We start from the raw sequence: 20,958 nt of genomic DNA on the forward strand, positions 1-20,958 counted from the left end.
AATGAGCATACAACAAATGAGGAAGCAATTGTCACCCATACAAAGAGCAACAAAAACGTTTCAGAAGATCTAACTCTTCCCAACTCTACTAAACATGTGTTTTTCTTTTTGTAAACACATTTGAAGAAATCTCCCTAAAAGGGACACAGATAGAAGTAAAAAAAACTGACAGAGGCTGTAACCCTTCCCTGCTCTATCCAAAATAAATAAAAATCATAAATAAAAGTTTTGCCTGGGGCTGGGCTTTGGGGTCGTTCACACCATAATGGGACCTAAAATGTAAGTCAACAGAGGTCCATTTACTTGCAATTCAATTTCAACCTCCTTTGACTTCCATTCTGTTCTGTTGCATTGCATTTATTTATTTTTGTCAACCTTTATTTTAATTACCATGTCCTGAGTGGACAAGCTTCTGTGTATTTTTTTTGTACTTCCGTTCAATTGCGTTTCCTTCTGTTTTGGACACGTTCCGTTATGTTGCACTGAAAAAAGTGGTCCCATTAACACCCATTTATGTTTTGGGTTATCTTCCATTGGCATCCGCTGACATCTGTTGAAAAACAGATTGCAATGAATCAGCTGTGAATGGGGCCTTAAAGAGACCTATTGAGTACTTTCAAAAGCAGAATCCTAAAATGTGGAGCATAAAGTCACAAAACGGGGAAGCACAGTGGCGTAGTGGCTAGCGCTTCTGCCTTGCAGCACTGGGGGTCCCTGGTCCAAATCCCGGCCAGATCACTATCTGCAAGGAGTTTGCATGTTCTCCCCGTGTTTGCGTGTGTTTCCTCCGTGTACTCTGGATTCCTCCTACACACCAAAGGTTAATTGGTTAATTGGCTCCTCTCTAAGTTGGCCCTCTATGTATGCATGTGGGATAGGGACCATACATTGTAAGCTCCTTGAAGGTAGGGACTGATGTGAATGTGCAACTATGTAAAGCGCTGCGTAAAAATTGTCTATGAAATTGTATATAAATACCTGTAATAATAATATGGAAATAGTGTAGTGTTTATTTGACTTTTATTAGACTAATGCCAGTGGGATAGGAAATTTAGTAAAGCAGTGTGTATTTGTGTGTTAATGACTTGTATACACATCCTGGATCAAAAGTATTCATACACAAATTTGCTGAAACTTCCCAGGTAACAAAATATATTTCTGAAGTTGTAAATTACTATGTCTGAGTTTACAATTTTCTCCCCTTGAGAATATGAGCTGAGATTTTTATACTGAATAAATAAGTAAACCAAGTTGACAATAGATAATAATAATAATAATAATAATGATAATATAATAATGCAGTGTAGACTGTAACTTGACCAAAATTGTACGTAAGGATAATAATTAGACCATGTGAATAAAGTGGTATAGAGGAAATATTTTGTAGCGCTCACCCCCAAAGGAGCCACTGAGAAGAATGGGCCCTCCTAGCCTGCCTAGGGATTACTATAGAGTTGCTGCCCCAATAGCACTTGCCAGCCCTCCTTTGGTGACCGATAAAACTGAAGTCTACACAGAAGATGCAATGCTAAAAAGTTTTACTAAAGAACTGGGAGGGAGGCTTAGGGCACAGGACACCCAGGATGTCATAGACTCCAATATATGATAGAACAAAGTACTTTCAGCCTTCACAGATAGAGGACCTTTAAGCCCATTGAGGCAATCTTTGTCTTGAGAGCCTGGCTGGGCAGTACTTGATGCAAAAGCTTCTAGTCCATTTCAGAATAGATCCCCATGGTGCCACAGAGGATCAATTCCCAGGCTCCCCACACCTGGTGAAGTTGCTCCATGTCATCTCCAACCTCAGCTTCACTCACTAGGCCTCAGACCCAGGCCCCAACATGAGCACATGGCTTTGCCTTCTTAGGCTTCAGGCCAGACGTGTAACTAAAAATTACAGGGCCACATAGCAAAATTTTGTATGGGGCCCTGTGATTTCTAGTTACGCCCCTTGCAGAGCCCACCTGACATCTCACACAGCCCAGCTGAGAGTGACCTTGCAGAGCACACTATAGACTCTCTATGGTGAGCTCTGCAGGGTCTCAGGTGGGCTGGTCACACCTCTTACCTGTCAGCCTCCTCCACCACCGGGCCCCACCTCCTCCTCCTATACAGTCGCCGGTGAGCCTGGCCTCTTCCTCCGCCGTGCCCAGCCTCCTCCTCTGATGCCGATGCAGGGCCCCAGCCTCCTCCACCACAACTGCTGGCTGTCACTGACTCAGGTTGTCAGTGATCTGAACAGCGGCGCGTTCCTCCTCACAGCCGCCAGTGACAGCCAGCAGCCTGAGATGCCATAGCGACCCAGGCGGCCCCCACGGCATCAGGGGAACCACTTTGTTCCTCGTCCTGGCCGGGCCCCCCTGTGCCTCGGGTCCCATTGCAACCGCCTGGGTAGCTATGGTGATAGTTTCACCACTGCTTCAGGCCTACACAGATCAAAAAATCCACAGAACCCTCAAATGAGAAAGAGAACCTCATATGGTCATGATTAAGCCAAAAAAAGAAAAACTCATGTACTGAAATTTACCATAATTTGCTTTATTGCTTGGTAATTAAGCATTACTACTATCTGCCATAAGCTGCATCTGATCATTCATGATGCAAACAAGAGTGTCTCGCTGGCAATGTTGGATTACTTCTGGCAAATCAGGTCAAGGTAAGGTCTAGGGTGTTTTAGCAAAAGCTATCACGCCTGCCTATGGTTCATGCAGCCAAGCATATTACAAGCTCTTATCAATAAAAAATGTAATGCCAACTCTTGAAACTTACAAAGATATAGCCATTGAATGGTGTAAGAAAAAAAGTATAACGAAACTTATGTTGCCTGCAAATGTGCTGAATACAAATTGCTAAATGTTAAGAAAATATAGTGCCATTCACTGGAGTCTGTGTATATACTGCCAGCACTGGGTGTCTGAAAAATTGTACTGCCAGCTGCTAACAGGGGTACATACAGTATAGCAGTAGAAAACTGGTGGAGGTTCTTGCCTTCCTTGACTCTTTGGGGTGGATTTACTAACCTTATAAACACACCACGAACATGTATACACCTCTGTAGTGTGTTCCCTCCCATAGGGTTGCCACCTTTTCTTCAAGTGAAACCCGAACACTCTAGCGCCGTACGCGGCAATTTTTTTTTTTTAATATAGAGGAGAGGCAGCCAGGGGAGGGAGTGATGAGACCAGCTAGAGAGGACTACAAATCCCAGCAATACATTATACAGCAATACAAAATAATATGAAGCTACATACTCTGTGTTGTTCTGTGTTGACGCACTGATGTCTCCACGTGGCCTGGTGGGTTGTGCGGGCTCTCGTGGTGGGCTAAATGGGCTATGCTGTCTCACCAGGGATCCACAGATGGGCAGCACGATGTCAGGGAGCTGGAGGAGGAGAAGGCAATGACAGATGCGTCTGTGGGGGTCCTCGGCAAGCACGATCTTAGGCAGCCGAATCTGCCTAAAACCCGGCCCTTCCTCTGAGCTGCGGGCACCTGTAAACAGACACAGGCTGCCGGCAGCTCAGAGAAAGATCCGGGTTTAGGCAGATGCGGCTGCCCGAGATTGCACTTCCTAAAGACCTCCACAGACGCATCTGTCAGAAAATGTAAAATGCCGGTGTCGGCACTGAGTGTCTTGTGTCCGGGTGCCCACTGGCTGGACACCCGGACACAAGACTCCAAAACCAGACTGGTGGCAACCCTACCCTTAAACCGCGCCCATTTGCTCTCACTTCCTATTGTTCCTGCAGGAAGTTAGGAGAAATCTTTTGAATGGGACACGGAATGGCAAGATTTACCTCACTTTGGCATACCACCAAACCATCCTGATTTCTGCCAGATGCTGCTGTCGATTTGCCACCCGACTCTTCCTCTGAGCTGCGGGCACCTGTAAACAGACACAGGCTGCCCGCAGCTCAGAGGAAGATCCGGTTTTTAGGCAGATGCGGCAGCGGCTGCCGTGGATCGCACTTACCAAGGACCTCGCAGCCGCATCTGCGAGAAAATTTAAAGTGCCGGTGTCAGCAGAGTGTCTTGTGTACGGGTGCCCGCTGGCTGGACACCCGTACACAAGACGCCAAACCCGGACTGTCCGGTTGAAAACCGGACGGGTGGCAACCCTACCCTCCCAGCATGATCTATGGGTGGAATCTAAACACCTTTGTAGTGTGTACACACCCAGCAGGTGTGTTGTGCAAAGCCCTGCATGAATTTGCAAGGTGATCTTGTGTAAATTAGCTCTATGTTGTGTTGCTTGCGTTGATGAATGCAGGAATGTAAATGCATGAGCTAACCATTTTTGTCTAAACTGTGAAGCAGTATTATATATGCATCATGTGCATGATTTTTCCATATATGGCATTAGTGGAAATATGCTTTTAGAGACTTTTTGGTTGATAAATACGTTTTGCTGTGTAAAAAAAGGGATTCCCCTTACTTCCTGTTCTAATGACAACATTGCCTCCCCAATGATTCCCTATGGAAGCCCTGAACAGCAGTAAAAACCTGATAGCAGTTGTAACCTTTCCCCATTCTATCTAAAACTAGAATATAAAAAAATAAAAATTGTCTGAAAAAATACATTTAATTGTAACTGCCATACAGCATACAAAAGAAAAATCCCATTAACTCTACAGGTTACAAAGAAATGTCATTTGTAAATCTGTACCTTTCTTCCTTGCCACTGGTGCTGCTTAAAATAGCATTTGGTGTGGTTAATATCTGGATTTCTGTGAGTTTTAATTGGTGGGTTGATACAACATAAACAACATTACCAGAAAGAGGCATCTCCCATAGTTTAAACAAGGTCACTGATTTAACAGCTAGCTTTTTTATGCAAGATGGAGGTTTTCCAGCAATGGTATTTTAAAAGGATAGAAAATCAATAGCAACTAAATTTAATAAAGTGCATTTTGCTATGGGACTTGAAATGTTCAGAATGATTAAATAAATCAGCAGAAATGCCATTAAAGCAAACCTATTGCCTGTGCATAACAATACATTAGAAATCAACTCCAGGCAACAAGTAAAACCCATTTGGTGAACTGCTAATGGCATTGAGAAAATATCGGCACAATCCTTTCAGTTTACCTTATGTGAGCATGGTATCATTTCCCTATTGTCAGATTGAGCAGGACATTTAGAAACCTTCTGAGGAGGACAATAGCATCGAGCTAATCATGCTGGCTGAGTTGGCACATAGGTCTGTTAACATATTCTTACTATAAACTGGAGTTTTTTCCAGACAACATCCAATTAGATATCAATGTATCTTGCTGCACTCCTTACCAGATATAAATGAAAACCTGTCTGATCCAGGTGGGTGCTCGCAATGACCACGAATGGCACCGTGTAATAACATGAATTCCAAGAACGTCACCAGCACTCCAATGTAAATGTGAAGAAGGGATAGATATATTGACACATATTTGTCATAAATGCATTTCTGACAAATATGTGTCAATAAATCTATCCCTTCACATTTACATTGGAGTGCTGGTGACGTTCTTGGACTTAACACCCAATTAGAATCATGCTTTGTCAGCAGGTTTGATGCTGATTAATCACTGAGGAGCCATACCTCCATTTTTTTCCTGTGTCTGAAGGCGACCATCTTGGTTGAGGCGAGGTTTTTATGCACAAAAACTATAAGAAAGTCAGCCTGGAGGTGTGAGAACTTATAACTCAATCATATACATTTTCATACAGGAAATCTATATTGCAGCACTTGCCTTCTGCAGGAGAGGTCCTAAATGGAAGTGACATTACTGTGATTCTTGTGCATACAGCTGTACAAGTACACATACATATGTACAACTTTTAGGGCAACGGCAGGACAAACTGTTTATTGCCCAGTGTTTGTAAAGGGCTGCAGTTAGAGGCTTACCTCACATGTAATTTTTTTAGGACAGATTTTCCTTCATATTAGGTTTCATTCTTTATATTAAGTTCTAATTATATTTACTTTGTTTTTGTTATTTATCTTTCATTGACTGTTTTTATGTCTTTAATTTTCTTTGAATGTTTGCAGTCCTGTGGCACTACAGTCAACATATGAATCGGCAGAAGAATTGGTGACAGAGAACACTCCAAATCCTGATGCTAATCCGCTAGGACCTTATTCATTACCACCACCAGCAGAGGAGAAGATCATGCCTGACCAGTGCAAATCTCTGGGAACTGGAGAGAAAAGTGACACTACTACAGTGTCTACATCAGAGGTTAAAAAAGGTCTTTCCAATAAGAGCTATAATGGGCCCTATCTGATGTTCTCCGGTGGTAAGTCGATGTCAAATTTGGTGTCAAATGAAGCAAAGCATCCAGGGTATTTTAGCCTGCCTAGTTGCCAAGCTGAGATATTTAATCTCCCCAAAGAAACTACCCAGATATGTCAACCTCAGCCACCTGGGGATCAAATGGGTTATGTGATCAGTATGGAGAAACCACTTTCTGTTCAGCCAATGCAGAATCAAGACAAGAAATGTGCTCCTGATAATAAATACACTGCAATCCCTGCATCCTCTGACTTCCAAGTATTGCCAGAAGGACCCTTGATGATAATTAACCCTGATGGGTCTGGGCCACTTTTGCTTAAGCAGGTTGGAGATTACTGTTTTTTCCCAGGGCTCCGTGGAAGCCAAGAACATTTAGAAAGAAAAATGGCACCAGTCAGTGAACAAAACCAGCAAAATGCACCAGAAGACCCACCTCTACCTGCTGTACAAGCATTTAAAGTCATGCAAAGAGGGTACCTTGCTTTGCCACATACTTAGATATTACACGTTATTCTCTTAAGTTCTTTGCAAAAGATTTATACTGTAAGAATATTACCACAATACGTTTACGTTTTTCAAGGCTTATGGAAAATATTTTTGTACTCGTCTCACCATAATCCATGTATTGCTGCTGTAAACTTAATAACAGAAAGCTACTATTATGCCAATAAAATTACCCTAGCACTGAAACGTTTGTGTGTCTTAGTTACATTTCCCTTGATTTTTGTTACTTGTATAGCCAATGTCTGTCTTCCGGCATAGCATTAAGTCTACCTTGCTGCAAGGATGTTTTATCTCCCTTTGGGTAGAGGAAAGATGACTTCAAGGTTTCCATAGAGGATATACATGTCCATGTCAACATACCACTGCATAATATATGCTTGGTTGATATGGAATAGTAACGTAATCACAGATATTAAATGTCTATACTGCTGTTCAAACTGTACACTTTCAGGTGTATGCGGTGCACCGCTGGATCATTTTTTATACTTTCGCTAGTCATCCAAGTTTTATTCCAGTAATAATCAAAGAAAAGTACCTCCTTACTTTGATGGTCGTTGTCAAGAGGGCCCCTTAATTTGATAGCTAGTGGCAGAAGGGTTGCATTGCATTGGTGGTCAGGGGAAAAGTACCTCCTTAAATTGGTGGTCAATAGCAGAAGGGTAATTGCTCTTAATATCAGTGGTCAGTGGGAAGAATGACCTGAATACTGGTAGTCAATAAGGATAATTACTGTCAAGGGATACTTACCTTAGAGAAGAGAGGAGACAATCCAATGGTCCTAATCAAAAGAACAAAAGAGGGCGCAAAAAACACTGGCTAGCTAACGAAGGTATAACGGAAACTCAAGGTGGTGGCACTTACGCGTGAATCCCAGGATGCGGAGATGGGCGGCCAATATGGAGGATCGGAACACTCGTGATGTGTGTCCGACTATGGCTGGTGTGCTACTCAGAGAGGTACATCCACAGAAATATTTCCAACAGAAGGGAGTGAGCAAGAAGAGGGGACTTCGTCCGAAGTGCCGTTAGGGATATGTGCGGTGTAGAGGAGAAGCAGGGAGACCCCTGTGGTGTCGGCAATAGACAGGGCTGTTGCAGCCCCTCTTCTTGCTCACACCCTTCTGTTGGAAATTATTTCTGTGGATGTACCTCTCTGAGTAGCACACCAGCCATAGTCGAACACACATCACGAGTGTTCCGATCCTCCATATTGGCCGCCAATCTCCGGATCCTGGGATTCACGCGTAAGTGCCACCACCTTGAGTTTCCGTTATACCTTCGTTAGCTAGCCAGTGTTTTTTGCGCCCTCTTTTGTTCTTTTGATTATCTGCATTTACAGACCATAGGACCCGTCCAACTTTGTCCTCACTCCCCTCTCTCACTACCAAAACCACATCTGGTGGCCTCCAAAAAAACTCAGCATCACACACCACTCCTTGCATCACCAGATCCTCCACCGTGGCCGCCCCTCGCCCGGACCCCGGGCATTACAAGCAAGTTCCCCATTTTTGGTTCACCTTTTTTAGAATCTCACAGAGACGATCTGTCTCAACATTATTTATACATTTGGATTTGCGCTCTTATTGCTCCATTAGCAGTTGGATCGCCAACCAAAGTATTTAGAGTCTTAGTAATCCTTTTCAATTTCTGTAAAATTACCCATTCTTTAATTTAGGTAAATATTTTTTTAAATTCTATATAGAAAATAAGTTGACTGACTGCATGACTAATATCCTGCTGCATTTTTTATCTGGAGAATCATAAACCCTGGAGATGTCTGTTAGCTGTGGACAGATGAACAGCAATGTTTCTAGGTATGATAGACTTAAAAGGGGTCTCCACTAAGTAGGTAGATGGAGAATTGTAATACAGTATGTTCTTCACAGAAACCATTGTGAAAGTCTCATACTAAGAATTCCTACTGTCCATTCACTCTTATTAAGCAGGGAATGTATTGCATATGTTCTCTGTGTACAATAATTGTAGGCACAGAAGTCCTCATTTATTATTTTCTTTGCCAAGTCAAGTTCAATAAACATATCATCATGGAAATTGTAGTTCATCTATGTGCATTAAAACCAAATAACATATGAGAGTCACATACATTCCAATCAACCACTTAAGTCCACATTGAAATGAAACAACAGATATAATTAGTAGGGATGCACAGATACCTGTTTTTCGGTATCGAGTACTGATATTTTTTTCCGGTACTCACCAATACCGAATACCGATACCGGAAGTCCCGGTAAGGAAGCCATGTGGCATGTAATGACTCCCTGATTAGCCGGGAAGCCCTCTCCATGCTTCTCGTCACTAGCTGACTAGAAAGCATGGAGGCGGTTTTCTGGCCAATTAGGAAGCCGGGCGCAGTGTAATGACATGGCGCCCGGCTTCCTGATTGGCCCGGGAAGCCGGCTTCATGCTCCCTCGTCATGAGATGATGAGGCAGAATTAAGCCGGCCTCCCGGCCAATCAGGAAGCCGGGCGTCGTGTCATTACACAGCCCCCGGCTTCCTGATTGGCCAGCTTTCCGACCAACCAGGAAACTGGCAGCGAATCATTACACGCTGCCCGGCTTCCTGATTGGCCGGGAAGGTGGCTCCATGCTTGGAGGCGGCTTCCCAGCCAATCAGGAAGCCAGGCATCATGTATTGACTTGCTGCCGGGCTTCCTGATACCAGAAGCTCAAGTATTGGGCTAGGTATCGGAGGATTTGGGCGAGTACGAGTACTCGCTCAAAAACTCGGTATCAATATCGGTGCATCCCTAATAATTAGCAAAAAACATTCCTTTGGAAATCTGGACTGCTCTGCTAGAAGAGGCAAGCAAGCACTGGCTGCAAGGTGACTTATTTTAAAAGGTGGCAATGACGGTCATTTGTAAAAATTGACACATACTTATATTATATTATATACTGGTATTTCATGTTAATGCTTTGCACATGTACATACAGTATATATACATGTTCCATGTTTTATAATTGATAAATTAAAGCTGAACTACGGGCACAAAAACATTCATTTAAATATATTTCTCAATAGCCCCAAAGGATATCAATTCACTTTGTGTGCCCCAAATGCCTTAGCAAACCCAGTTATCAACTTGTAAAGGTAGTGGTGACATTATCATTGCGCTGGACATAACCATTGCAGAGAGCAGAGCTGTGGGAGGGACCCAGCAGGTCTACCTACTACAGGCTGCCTGTAGAAAATTAGAGGAGGGGGTGGATACAAGACCAGCCATCATGCTCAATGAAAGAGAGAGCAGCAGTGACTGGTCTTTATTACAGGAAGCTCCTGCACAGGCAAAGTTTCAAGCTCGATTACTGCACTTCTGGAAGATATACACAAAACACACCAAGATTCCTCTCGAATTTAGACAATATTTGCTCATCCTGGCCTTCAGTTTTAAATAGAAAAGCAATGACAGCAGGAATTCCAACTTTTTCCAGCACTGTCTGCTTTTTGTATTGCAAAGGAGTCACTGGCTTTATAGCTTCAAAACATTAAGGAATAGGTTTATCATAAAAATCCCAGAAATCATCATCTTGATCAGGTTGTATAACTGGAGGAGTCGTTGCTTTTGGCTTCTTGGCTTTAGCCTTTTGTTTCTTTGGCTTCTTGGTTGGTGGAGCTGGAGGTTGAGGATCATCCATGGGGACTGTAGTGTGGATGCGCAATGGGAAAACACAGGATGGTTTTTGTTGACTCTTCTGGATCTTGACAATGGCGTTTCTCTCCTTTAGCTTTTGTGACCAAAGAGCTTATATAATAAAATGAGACGTGAGTGACACAGAATTTAGAAGACTTCTGCCTAACAATTTAGATGACTTTACAGTGGATTTAAAGAACAGCTGTGCTTTGATCATGTGTTTCTCCTATACTCTCCTTTCCTATGCTCCACAGCTGCTCCAAATAAGCTGGTATTTTGGGGTATGGAGGGGCATGTGACTCACCCCCCACCCCCCCTTTCCTTTTATATGATCACACTGGTGCTTGATGATTGGGCCACAGAGAGAGTCCCCGGTCTTGTATAAACTCTGAGTAGTGTGGCTCAGAGCTTTCACAGAGCTCCCGTGTCTTCCTCCCATCCGCTGAATGGAACAGTGGAGGAATTAAAGTGACACTAAGCTCAGGAGGTAATTCTTAAAAATGCATTCAAGTACCTTAACTATTAACAAAAACATGCTTATTTGTGTATCACTCAGCTGTATAACCTAAAATCATCTCTGAATTCATGCTGACACTGTCTGGAGGGTGGCTACTTTTGTTCCCCATAGTCTCTGTGTGTGTTGTAAAGTAGCCACCACTTCATACTCACTCCCATGATAGACTACAATTTACTTATTTGTGTTGAGAATGTAGTCTACGGAGGGAATTCAATAAAGGCTTAGCACGACGTTTCTAGTGGTACGGACCTTTAAAAGGTTCTGCGCCAAATTCAAAAAAAGCCCCGTCTCACGTTTAGTTTACTAATTTGTATCGAGATTATAGTCTATCATGGAAGCGAACTGAGAGTGGTCGCTACTTTACAACACACACAGGGGGAACAAAAGTAGCCCCCTCCAGAAGGAAGGACATTGACAGCATAAATTCAAAGATTATTTGAGGCTCTACATCCAAGTGATACACAAATAAGCTATGTTAAGGTACTTGAATGCATTTTTAACTCCTGTTTAGCGTAACTTTAAGGGAAGGTGAGTATGAACTGCTGGAGGGGTGATTGAAGCAAACCTTTTGCTTTGCCCAGCATGGACAAAGCATAGATTTGATCTGAGATTTAAAAAAAAAAGGAATGGATTTTTATCACTAGAGCCTGTACAAGCACAACTTATGGCAGCCAAAGCAGCATTCAGCTAGGACGTTTGTTTTTGTGGTCCTTAACTAAATCGCTATTTAAACCAACAAACAGTTTGCCTATTTGAGTTTTTTTCTCGCACATCAAGCTTTTGTTGAGAGAAAATCTAATATTTTGTTAATCTATTTTTTTCTTGGGTTTTCAATAGCAAGTTATTCATCTACTTTGATAAACAGTAATTTTCACATAAGTTGTATACCTTTTCATAATCTCAAACAGACAGCTTTCAGTTTATATACATGAGGACTTATTTGTCGAAAATAAAAGGGAGTAAAGAGAGAAATCAGGATATAACACGATACATAACAGGAGCCAAAATGTCATGCAAGCAGTTTTATTGATGGTTATTTCTTCCCCTTAGACTGTATCTGTCCTAGAGACTTCTTTAGTGCCATGTATCTAAAGTTGCTCTCATGCCACCTGCCTGGGAGAAGTACAGGATGTGGGTCAGTGCTGGTACCAACCCCAAATAGAAAGAAAGTTCCTTTAACACAGGTACTATGGTCTGAATTACAATTTAACATTCAAGTACATGATCAAACCACACATACAGCAAAATAATCATCATATTACTATAATGTAATAGTTTTATCCCAGATAGGGGATATTTATACATTTTTAGTACATATTTGAATCTTCAGGCCTGTTTCTATTTGCTTGTGTTGATCAAATATGCATTGGTGGGAAGGCCACTTAAGCTAAGACCATGAGCAAGGCCAGCAGAACCACTAGAATCCTTTCACTGGTCTAACCAAAGTCACTATCCTAATATACGAGGTCATGATACTGCTACTAGTCACTACTAGATTAGTGTCCCGCATGAAGTCACTGATGACGTTGAATGAAGCATGCTCCTCTTGTCATTCATTTTTAGATTTATTCAAGGAACTGCAAGTGATCTAAAGGCTGGCTTGTGGATCTGGTGTTTAAGGCATAAGCTATAAATATAGGCTTAGTCCATTACTGTAGAAAACTTGCATCCAACTGGCAAGATGAGCATCCATATGCAGGGGCGTAGATAAGGGGGGGGATAGGGGGGTTCAAAAACCCCCCAAAGTGTCCTGGTGTACGGAGATCGGGTCTGTGTTTTTGATACTTGTGGACCGCCGACCGCGCCTCAGACAGAGGGACAGACCAGTGAACACACTAAAAGGGCGGCAGCAGGGCCAGGTAGGTACCGAGTGCAGTGGTGTAAGAAACGGGGGAGGGGGGGGGAGGCAGCAAACACATTTCAACTGAGTGAAGTCTGTGCCACACAGTGGTGCGCAGGGGAAGGGAAGTGATGACGGAACTTTTCCCTATGCTCAGAGCTCCATCAGAGAGGAGTCTTGCACTGCTAGCCTCTACATTGTTTGTGATATGAGAAGCGTGTCTGTGCTTGCATTTCAAAGACTGAAAGGCTTAAAGAGGAATTCCAGGTTCAGGGAGAGGAAAAAAAAATATCTACTGCCCTGCATATGTACTCCTCCTAGATCTTGGGATGAGGCTTTTGGCTTTTAGCACCTATATATACTGTAAGGTGCTTGATAAAGTAATATAGTTATTTAAGGCCTTGTTTACACCAAGCGCGGAGCAGGTGCAGAGCAGTTGCAGACCGGATCAAAACTGCGTCCAATGTATTCCAATGGTATTTTTTGCTCCAGTTCACATCGCAGCGTGCAGATCCAGAGCAGGTGAAAAAACTGCAGCAGGCCCTATTTTACCTGCTCTGGATCTGCAAACGCATCAAAAACGCATCAAAAACGCATGCAAATGCCTGGAACGTACTGAAAGCCCATGTTAAACTAAAAATGTTTTAGCCAAAAACGCATCAAAAACGCGTCAAAAACACATCTAAGAGACTAGCGTGCGTGTGCAGAAACCTAACCGGATCTGCTCTGCATTTGGTGTGAACAAGGCCTTAGTTTTCATGTTCATGTTACGGGTTATTTGTCAGGGTTAGATTGAATTAAGCATCACAGATTTATTTTAGGGGTTAGGTAAAGTGTTAGTGGGTGTAGTAGGGTTTAGTGTTAAACTCAAATTTAGGATGTGAGATATGTCAAAGGTCAGGAATATCTAGGAGAATGTTATATTCAGTATGTAAGAACTATCAGTGTAAATCTTATCACTGAACAACTTATGGATTATTATATAACGCTAAGACCACTGGTGGTGTTTTTTAGATACTGCTACTACTTTTATGCTTAACTGAACATTTAATATACACAGTTAGTAAATAGTGTGTTTCTGACTATATATGTATATGTGTGTACATATACAGGGCAACCATCAGAAATTTGGGGCCCCTTACACGACTTTAGCCCCCCCCCCCTTCACTGCCACACTGAGCCAGTCACATCAGTCTCTGACAGAGGAGCTTACACTCTCATCGCCCCCACAGTCACACACTGATATCATTATGGATGCACCAATACCGGGTTTTCTATATCGAGTACCGATATTTTTTTTCAGGTACTCACTGATACCTAATACCGATACCGGAAGTCCCATTAAGGAAGCCAGGCGGCATGTAATGACTCACCACCCGGCTTCCCGATTAGCAGGGAAGCCGTCCCCATGCTTCTCGTCACTAGCTTTCTGGCCAGTTAGGAAACTGAACGCCGTGTAATGGCGCCCGGCTTCCTGATGTCTGAAGCTAAAGTATCGCGCTTAGCATCGGAGCATTTGGGAGAATACTCACCCAAATACTCGGTATCGGTGCATCCCTAGTTATTACTATACATTTATACAGTGCTGACATATAGCGCAGTGCTGTGCAGAGCACACTGAGCCAGTCACATCAGTCTCTGTACAGAGGAGCTTACACTGTAATGTCCTCCCACAGTCACATCAGTCTCTGTACAGAGGAGCTTACACTCTAATGTCCCCCGACAGTCACACACTATTATTATACGTTTATATAGCCCTGACATATACCACAGTGCTGTACAGAGAACACTGAGACAGTCACATCAGTCTCTGTACAGAGATGCTTACACTCTAATGTCCCCCCACAGTCACATACTATTATTATTATACATTTATATAGCTCTGACATATACCACAGTGCTGTAAGGAGAACACTGAGCCAGTAACCTTAGTCTCTGTACAGAGGAGCTTACACTCTATTGCAGAATGGCACCAGCTGTAGGGGGACTACAAATCCCAGCATTACATTATACAGCAATGCAGAACAGTATATGAATTGGACTCAGGGCTTAGTGACCTGCTGGACTCTGGGCTTAGTGACCCGATGGACTCTGGGGCTTAGTGACCCGATGAACTCTGGGGCTTAGTGACCCGATGGACTCTGGGGCTTAGTGACCCGATGGACACTGGGGCTTAGTGACCCGATGGACTCGGGGGCTTAGTGACCCGATGGACTCGGGGGCTTAGTGACCCGATGGACTCGGGGGCTTAGTGACCCGATGGACTCGGGGGCTTAGTGACCCGATGGACTCGGGGGCTTAGTGACCCGATGGACTCGGGGGCTTAGTGACCCGATGGACTCGGGGGCTTAGTGACCCGATGGACTCGGGGGCTTAGTGACCCGATGGACTCGGGGGCTTAGTGACCCGATGGACTCGGGGGCTTAGTGACCCGATGGACTCGGGGGCTTAGTGACCCGATGGACTCGGGGGCTTAGTGACCCGATGGACTCGGGGCTTAGAGACCCGCTGGCCTCAGGGCTTAGTGACCCGCTGGACTCAGGGCTTAGTGACCCGCTGGACTCAGGGCTTAGTGACCCACTGGACTCAGGGCTTAGTGACACGCTGGATGCAGGTCTTAGTGACGCGCTGGACGCGGGGATTAGTGAAGCGCTGGACGCAGGGCTTTCAAACCTGTTGGAATCTGATACCCCACACATACCTGCGACCCCACACAGCCCACCTGAGAGTGACCCTGCAGAGCCCACCATAGATGCTGCACAGCCCATCTGAGACTATGATGGGCTCTGCAGGGGTCTCAGGTGGGGTGGTTAGGGCTGCATCTCCCTCCCAGCTCCTCTTACCTGCTCCTGCTGCCTGTACACCTGGCCTCCTCTGAAGCCGGACTGGCCGGAAGTGATGTGATGACACTTCCAGCCGGTCCGAGATCAGAACAGTGGCGGCGCTGATGGGGCCCCAGGCTCCTCCAAAGCCGCTGGATCGGCAATGCTGGGGCCCGGTGCTGTTAGGGCTAGGCCTCCTCTGGCATTGCGGGGGGCCCGGCCTCCTCCTCCTCACCTGTCACCGTGGCTGATAGTATTGCAGTGTGCAATGATACCTTTGTTATTGGACTAACAAAATATATAAAAGACAAGCTTTCGAGAAGCTCTAAATAGTGTGTGAAGCCAAGTGTTATATCTGCTAAGATTTATCTGTAATATTTTTATATACTTCTGGTGCATTCTACAAGAAACAACACTATAATGCCCCTTTCACAATGGTGTTGCCAATCAGGACCGCCTGTCAGTTAGTGTATGGTCAGCAAGATCTAAACAGAGGAGCATCCATTTACAATAAGTTACTCTGGCCAGGTCTGGAAAAGCAAACAGTTCAAGCATCCGTTTCTCTGGACCTGATTGTGCCGGATCGGGGGTAAACAAGCAACCGCCCATTTAGATCCAGCTGTCCATACACTAGCATTGGTCCAGTTGTCTTGCAATATAGGAAAAAACTGCATGAACATGGACGTCACAATTGTGACATCCGTTCTGATCAGGAGGGGATCCATGCACTGCTGTGACATCCGTTCCAATCAGGAGGGGATCCATGCATGGATCCCCTCCTTATCAGACCCGGTGAAAGGGGCCTTAATCAAATAAAAAAAAGAAAAAAAGAAAAGCTCATGGCTCTATAATGGCAGCAGTCAGTAAGTACCTAAGTCATCAGTCTTCCTTCCATGCCAGTGTTGCCTGTTGCCCTTATCTAGTCTCCCTCTTTTATTTACTTCTGCAGTGTACGAATCATGCACCAGGCTGTGCTGATTTCTGGGCACCCCTGGAGGAGAAAATATCTGTGAGACACGTCATAAAATACAAAAAACACAAATGTAGCCATAGCCATATTACTTTAATCCTTAAAGTAGTATAAAAGGCTGGGAGGTTTTTACATTAATGCATTCCCTGCATTAGGGTAAAAAACGCCCAGTAACAGGAGCGTATCTGCCACGAGGCAAACAAGGTGTTTGAATGTGGTTTCTTCTATGTTGATTGAAGTGTCACGGCTTGCTGACCCTGTCAGTTTGCTGGTGGGCAGCTGGACCTCCAATCAAGATGACTTCCAATCAACTCTGCCCTGCAGAGATCCCGACGTCGATGACAGCCCATCCATGAAAACCTCATGGTGAGTTACTACACTCTTTACACATGGTATTATCACCCGTGTTTCAACTGTTACCTCTCTCTCCCTTTCGCCTCTGACACCCAACTGAGAATTTTATCATTTACATCCTGCATTCTTCAAGCCCTCCTGGCCTCAACAACCCTCAAACCCTGTTCATTACTGGTAGTAGCACTTTAGACTTTGTTTTTTGCTCTGTCTTTCATAGTTGGACACCCCGGTCCACACTCAAACTAAAGCAGCACACCCTTCTTACACACCACAACCCCCAACAAAAACTTCCTAAGAGAAAACCCCCCAATAAAATAGCCCCCCTTGTTTTTTCATGAATCCTCCTCTCTAACACCCCCAAGAGAGCGCTGTCACATATAGGACCCAAGTGGCAAAACATCCCAATTCTATTCTTCTCATACATACTTTGTATCACTTTGTAGCACACTGATCCGACTTGCTCAGCTCAGTGTGATGAGCTGCAAGCTGGATCACTGGCTGTAACAGCAATATGATCACTGTGATTAGCTATTACAGTGATCACAGTGCTTGGACCCCCGGATTTGCTGTTGAGGGTCTGCTTCGCACACTGAGGGACCTAGCAACAGCATTAACCCCATGAGCACTGGTCCCTCCATGGACTTGGTACTTGGTACATGGTACTCTATTGACTATGGTACGGACCAGGCTGCGCCCCCAGAATTCCCATTTACTGGACCATTTTTTAAATTATTATATTATAATTTCTTATAATTATTTATAATTTATTATATTATAATTTTTTAATTTCGTGTTTCAAACTTTATCATACCTGGGATGTCTACTCGACTCTTGTTTGGACATATTTAGGTGAGTTATTTCTAAGATTTACTAAGAATTACAGGCCTACAATATAAAACAACAAATTTCCATGAAAAACAATGTACCGCTTTGGGATGCTAAAATCCTGAATAATCATACCGCCAGGGAGGTTAACTAACTGAAAGATCTTGACGGAATAATTTTATCATCGGTCAGGAACGGGTTAAAGGGGAACGCTAGAAATATTTTTTCGGGGGAGGAACAGTACAAATCATATTAGTTACCTCCAATGATTACTATGCTATGCTCGGATGTCTGCTGTTTACTGTACAAATCCTATCTTCGCTGACTCTGAATACTACAGACAACTCTCTTCGTCTGGCACTACAGCTGAGAAGTTCCAGTGCTCACATAGTAAAAGATTGTGACATGCAGCTGTCCTCACCTCTGTCCTTTTCCATTTACAAAATACCTTTTATTTTTTTTACAGAATGCAAGGTGTTCTGTGCTTGAACTGGGGAAGATCTTGTAATTTACCCGCACCCAGTGGCAACTCTAGGAACAATATGTAGGGGGGGCACATAAGATACAACAGTCAAATCTGGGGGGGCACTAATAATTTTCATTGCATGTCGCAACCGCTGGGCACCGATGAGCTGATTTAATTGCGGATGGCATCGGCAGCCCGCGGTTGCGACATGTAGTCCAACGCCGCCCACAATCCTGCATACTGCAACGGTCGGGCGCCGATGCCATCCACAATGTAATCAGCTCTCGGCGTCTGGCAGTTGTGGAATACAGCAGGGGCTGACTGGCAACTTTTAGCCCAGGGGGCAAGTAACTGCGCTGTGAGCTGTGGGAGGATAGTGGGAGGAGCCACACATTGTCAAAGTCAGTGTTCTATAATTTTTCTCGACCCTATACATTTTCTCAACTGTGTCACTTCCAGTGGGGCTGAGTCATCTGAATCAGCTGTTTTCATGACCCCCTTTCTTCATGACATGCACACCTGGAAGAGACGCGGTAGAGAAATGTATGGGTTGAGGAAAGTTAGAACACACCGGTAGTGTAGGGATGCCTCGTCAGTGCTCTGCGTGTGCATGACTGCTGCGACCCTGGTAGTTCTGCCACTAACTCCAAGCTGTAGAGGGACTACAAATCTCAGCACATTATACAGCAGTGCAGATTAATACCACCAGCTACAGAGGGCTATAAATCTCAGAAATACATTGTACAGCAATGAAGAATACAGACAGCTATAGAGAACTACAATTCCCAACAATACATTACACAACAATGAAGAATACCAACAGCTATAGAGGACTGCAATTCCCAGCAATACATTATACAGCAATGCAGAATGGCATCAGCTATAGAGGGCTACAAATCCCAGCAATACATGATACAGCAAGGAGGGTTGTATGGGCTCTCAGGAGGTCAGTGTGAGCTCTCAGGTGAGTTGTGCAGGCTCTCACCAGCGGTCCAGAGAGTTTCACAGGTGCGTGCAGGTGCAACAGAGGCGGCTCCCTAATTAGGCTCTCAGGTGGCCAATGCGGACTGTCATGTGGCCAGTGGGGCTCTCTGCTGGTCAGTGCGGGCTATCTGGTGGTCAATGGTGGCTCCCTGATAATTAGTGGTGGCTCCCAGGTGGTTAGTGGGGGCTCCCTGAACCCTGGTAGTTAGTGGGGGCTCAGTGTTGGACCCTGGTGGTTAGTGGGGGCTTCCTGGACGCCGGTGGTTAGTGGAGGCTCTGTGGTGCCCAGTGTAGACTCCCTGGTGGTTAGTGGAGGCTCTGTGGTGGCCAGTGGAGGCTGCCTGGTGGTTAGTGGGGGCTCTGCGGTGGCCAGTGCAAGCTCCCTGGTGGTTAGTGGGGGCTCTGTGGTAGCCAGTGGGGGCTCCCTGGTGGTTAGTGGGGGCTTCCTGGACCCTGGTGGTTAGTGGGGGCTCTGTGGTGGCCAGTGCGGGCTCCCTGGACCCTAGTGTGGGCTCTGCGGTGGTCAGTGGGGGCTCCCTGGTTGTTAGTGGGGGCTCCCTGGACCCTAGTGTGGGCTCTGTGGTGGCCAGTGGGGGCTCCCTGGTTGTTAATGGGGCTCTGCTATGCCCGCAGCTGACAGTTTGCCCCCGCCAAATTAAGCAGCTAGTGCCTGATCCAGCCAGCCCGAATCGCCTCAGTATGCAATCGGGGCTGGACCAGGCAGACGCGGCCCTCTAATCAGGCATGTTAACAAAGCAAAACTAAGACAAGCTGGCTTTTGGTGATAGACCATTACCTGGAAAGACATTACTGCGGAGGTAGTGACTTAGCTCAGAGTATGTCCTGTGTAGATAATCTTCCATAAGCCAGGGATTTAGGGTGGCATGTTTTAGGGTGACTCTGGGCATGTCCCTTGTTCTCTCCTCCACATCTCTCAGGAAATTTCGCATCTACATGGGACATGTTAAAAATCTTCACTTTATAAACTGAAATGTTGAGAACAACAACAATTCCTAATATTTGCTCTTACCTCTTCTGGAGAAATGAGTTGCTCAACCAAAGAGCTGCCATACTTGTGTCTTATATTAGCTGGGATAAGGTTCCTGATGCCTAGCTGGCAAATGTCCGCATCTTGATGAGATATTTTATTTCTGCTACTCATGACTTGTCCACTGCTATGCTCACTCTTTGTAGCAGCTACCTGGCATTTCTCTTTAATATCAGGTGGGGCTGACCAACAAGCCGGCAGTCCTATAGGGTGAATATTTGTACTGCATTAGAATTGCAACCATAGACCTTCTCAATGTATTTGGAAAAAAAATGAAATCAAGATTATACAATATAATATGATTTGATGAAAACATGTAAGTATTGGGAATTGCTTAAAGTGACACTAAACTCAGGCGTTAAATATTAAAAATTCATTCAAGTAACTCAACTATTACCGTATATACTCGAGTATAAGCCGACCCGAATATAAGCCGAGGTACCTAATTTTACCACAAAGATTGTGGTTCCTCCACCTATTGGGTGAAGGAGCACAGTTCAAACAACAGTGGCATTGTTAATGAGAGTGTCAAGGGCAGGTCTGAAGAGATGACTTCTCTTAAAGGGCAAGTCAATTTGATGTTTTTTGGGTGCATCCTCGGTGTCCCAGGCTTGTGGCCAAAGTGCCTAATGTAAATGACCGACATCACCCCATGCAAAACACAACCTTAGATGCTTGTAAGAGGTCATCTCAGCTGAAGCAC

General features: G+C 44.6%; 2 protein-coding genes across 2 annotated transcripts in view; one reads left to right on the forward strand and one right to left on the reverse strand.

The window, feature by feature from the left end:
• The window catches only part of CSF2RB (colony stimulating factor 2 receptor beta common subunit), a 38,329-nt gene extending 31,536 nt beyond the window's left edge, over positions 1-6,793 (forward strand). The window contains exon 14 of the mRNA XM_018552289.1: positions 6,029-6,793. Within this exon, the coding sequence (XP_018407791.1) occupies positions 6,029-6,770 (742 nt within the window). The 3' untranslated portion in view covers positions 6,771-6,793. The remainder of the gene's footprint in view (positions 1-6,028) is intronic.
• Positions 6,794-10,283: 3,490 nt separating this feature from the next.
• TEX33 (testis expressed 33) lies at positions 10,284-20,369 on the reverse strand. Its single transcript, XM_018552290.1, has 4 exons — positions 20,238-20,369; positions 20,004-20,157; positions 16,480-16,599; positions 10,284-10,540 (listed from the first exon to the last, which is right to left on the reverse strand). The coding sequence occupies exons 1-4, from the start codon at positions 20,367-20,369 to the stop codon at positions 10,284-10,286; spliced, it is 663 nt and encodes a 220-aa protein (XP_018407792.1).
• Positions 20,370-20,958: the final 589 nt, after the last annotated feature.

Source organism: Nanorana parkeri, unplaced genomic scaffold (assembly GCF_000935625.1).
Source record: "Nanorana parkeri isolate BGI_ZX_2015 unplaced genomic scaffold, ASM93562v1 scaffold83, whole genome shotgun sequence".
NCBI classification, from domain to species: domain Eukaryota; kingdom Metazoa; phylum Chordata; class Amphibia; order Anura; family Dicroglossidae; genus Nanorana; species Nanorana parkeri.

Bases quoted from the DNA above. Each gene is read 5' to 3' on its own strand.
- TEX33 (XM_018552290.1), bottom strand. From the start codon at position 20,369: ATGAGTAGCAGAAATAAAATATCTCATCAAGATGCGGACATTTGCCAG. The intron at 20,158-20,237 runs GTAAGAGCAAAT...TGTCCCATGTAG, and splicing joins AACTCATTTCTCCAGAAGAG to ATGCGAAATTTCCTGAGAGA. The intron at 10,541-16,479 runs GTACTTACTGAC...TTATTATATAAG, and splicing joins AAGGAAGACTGATGACTTAG to CTCTTTGGTCACAAAAGCTA.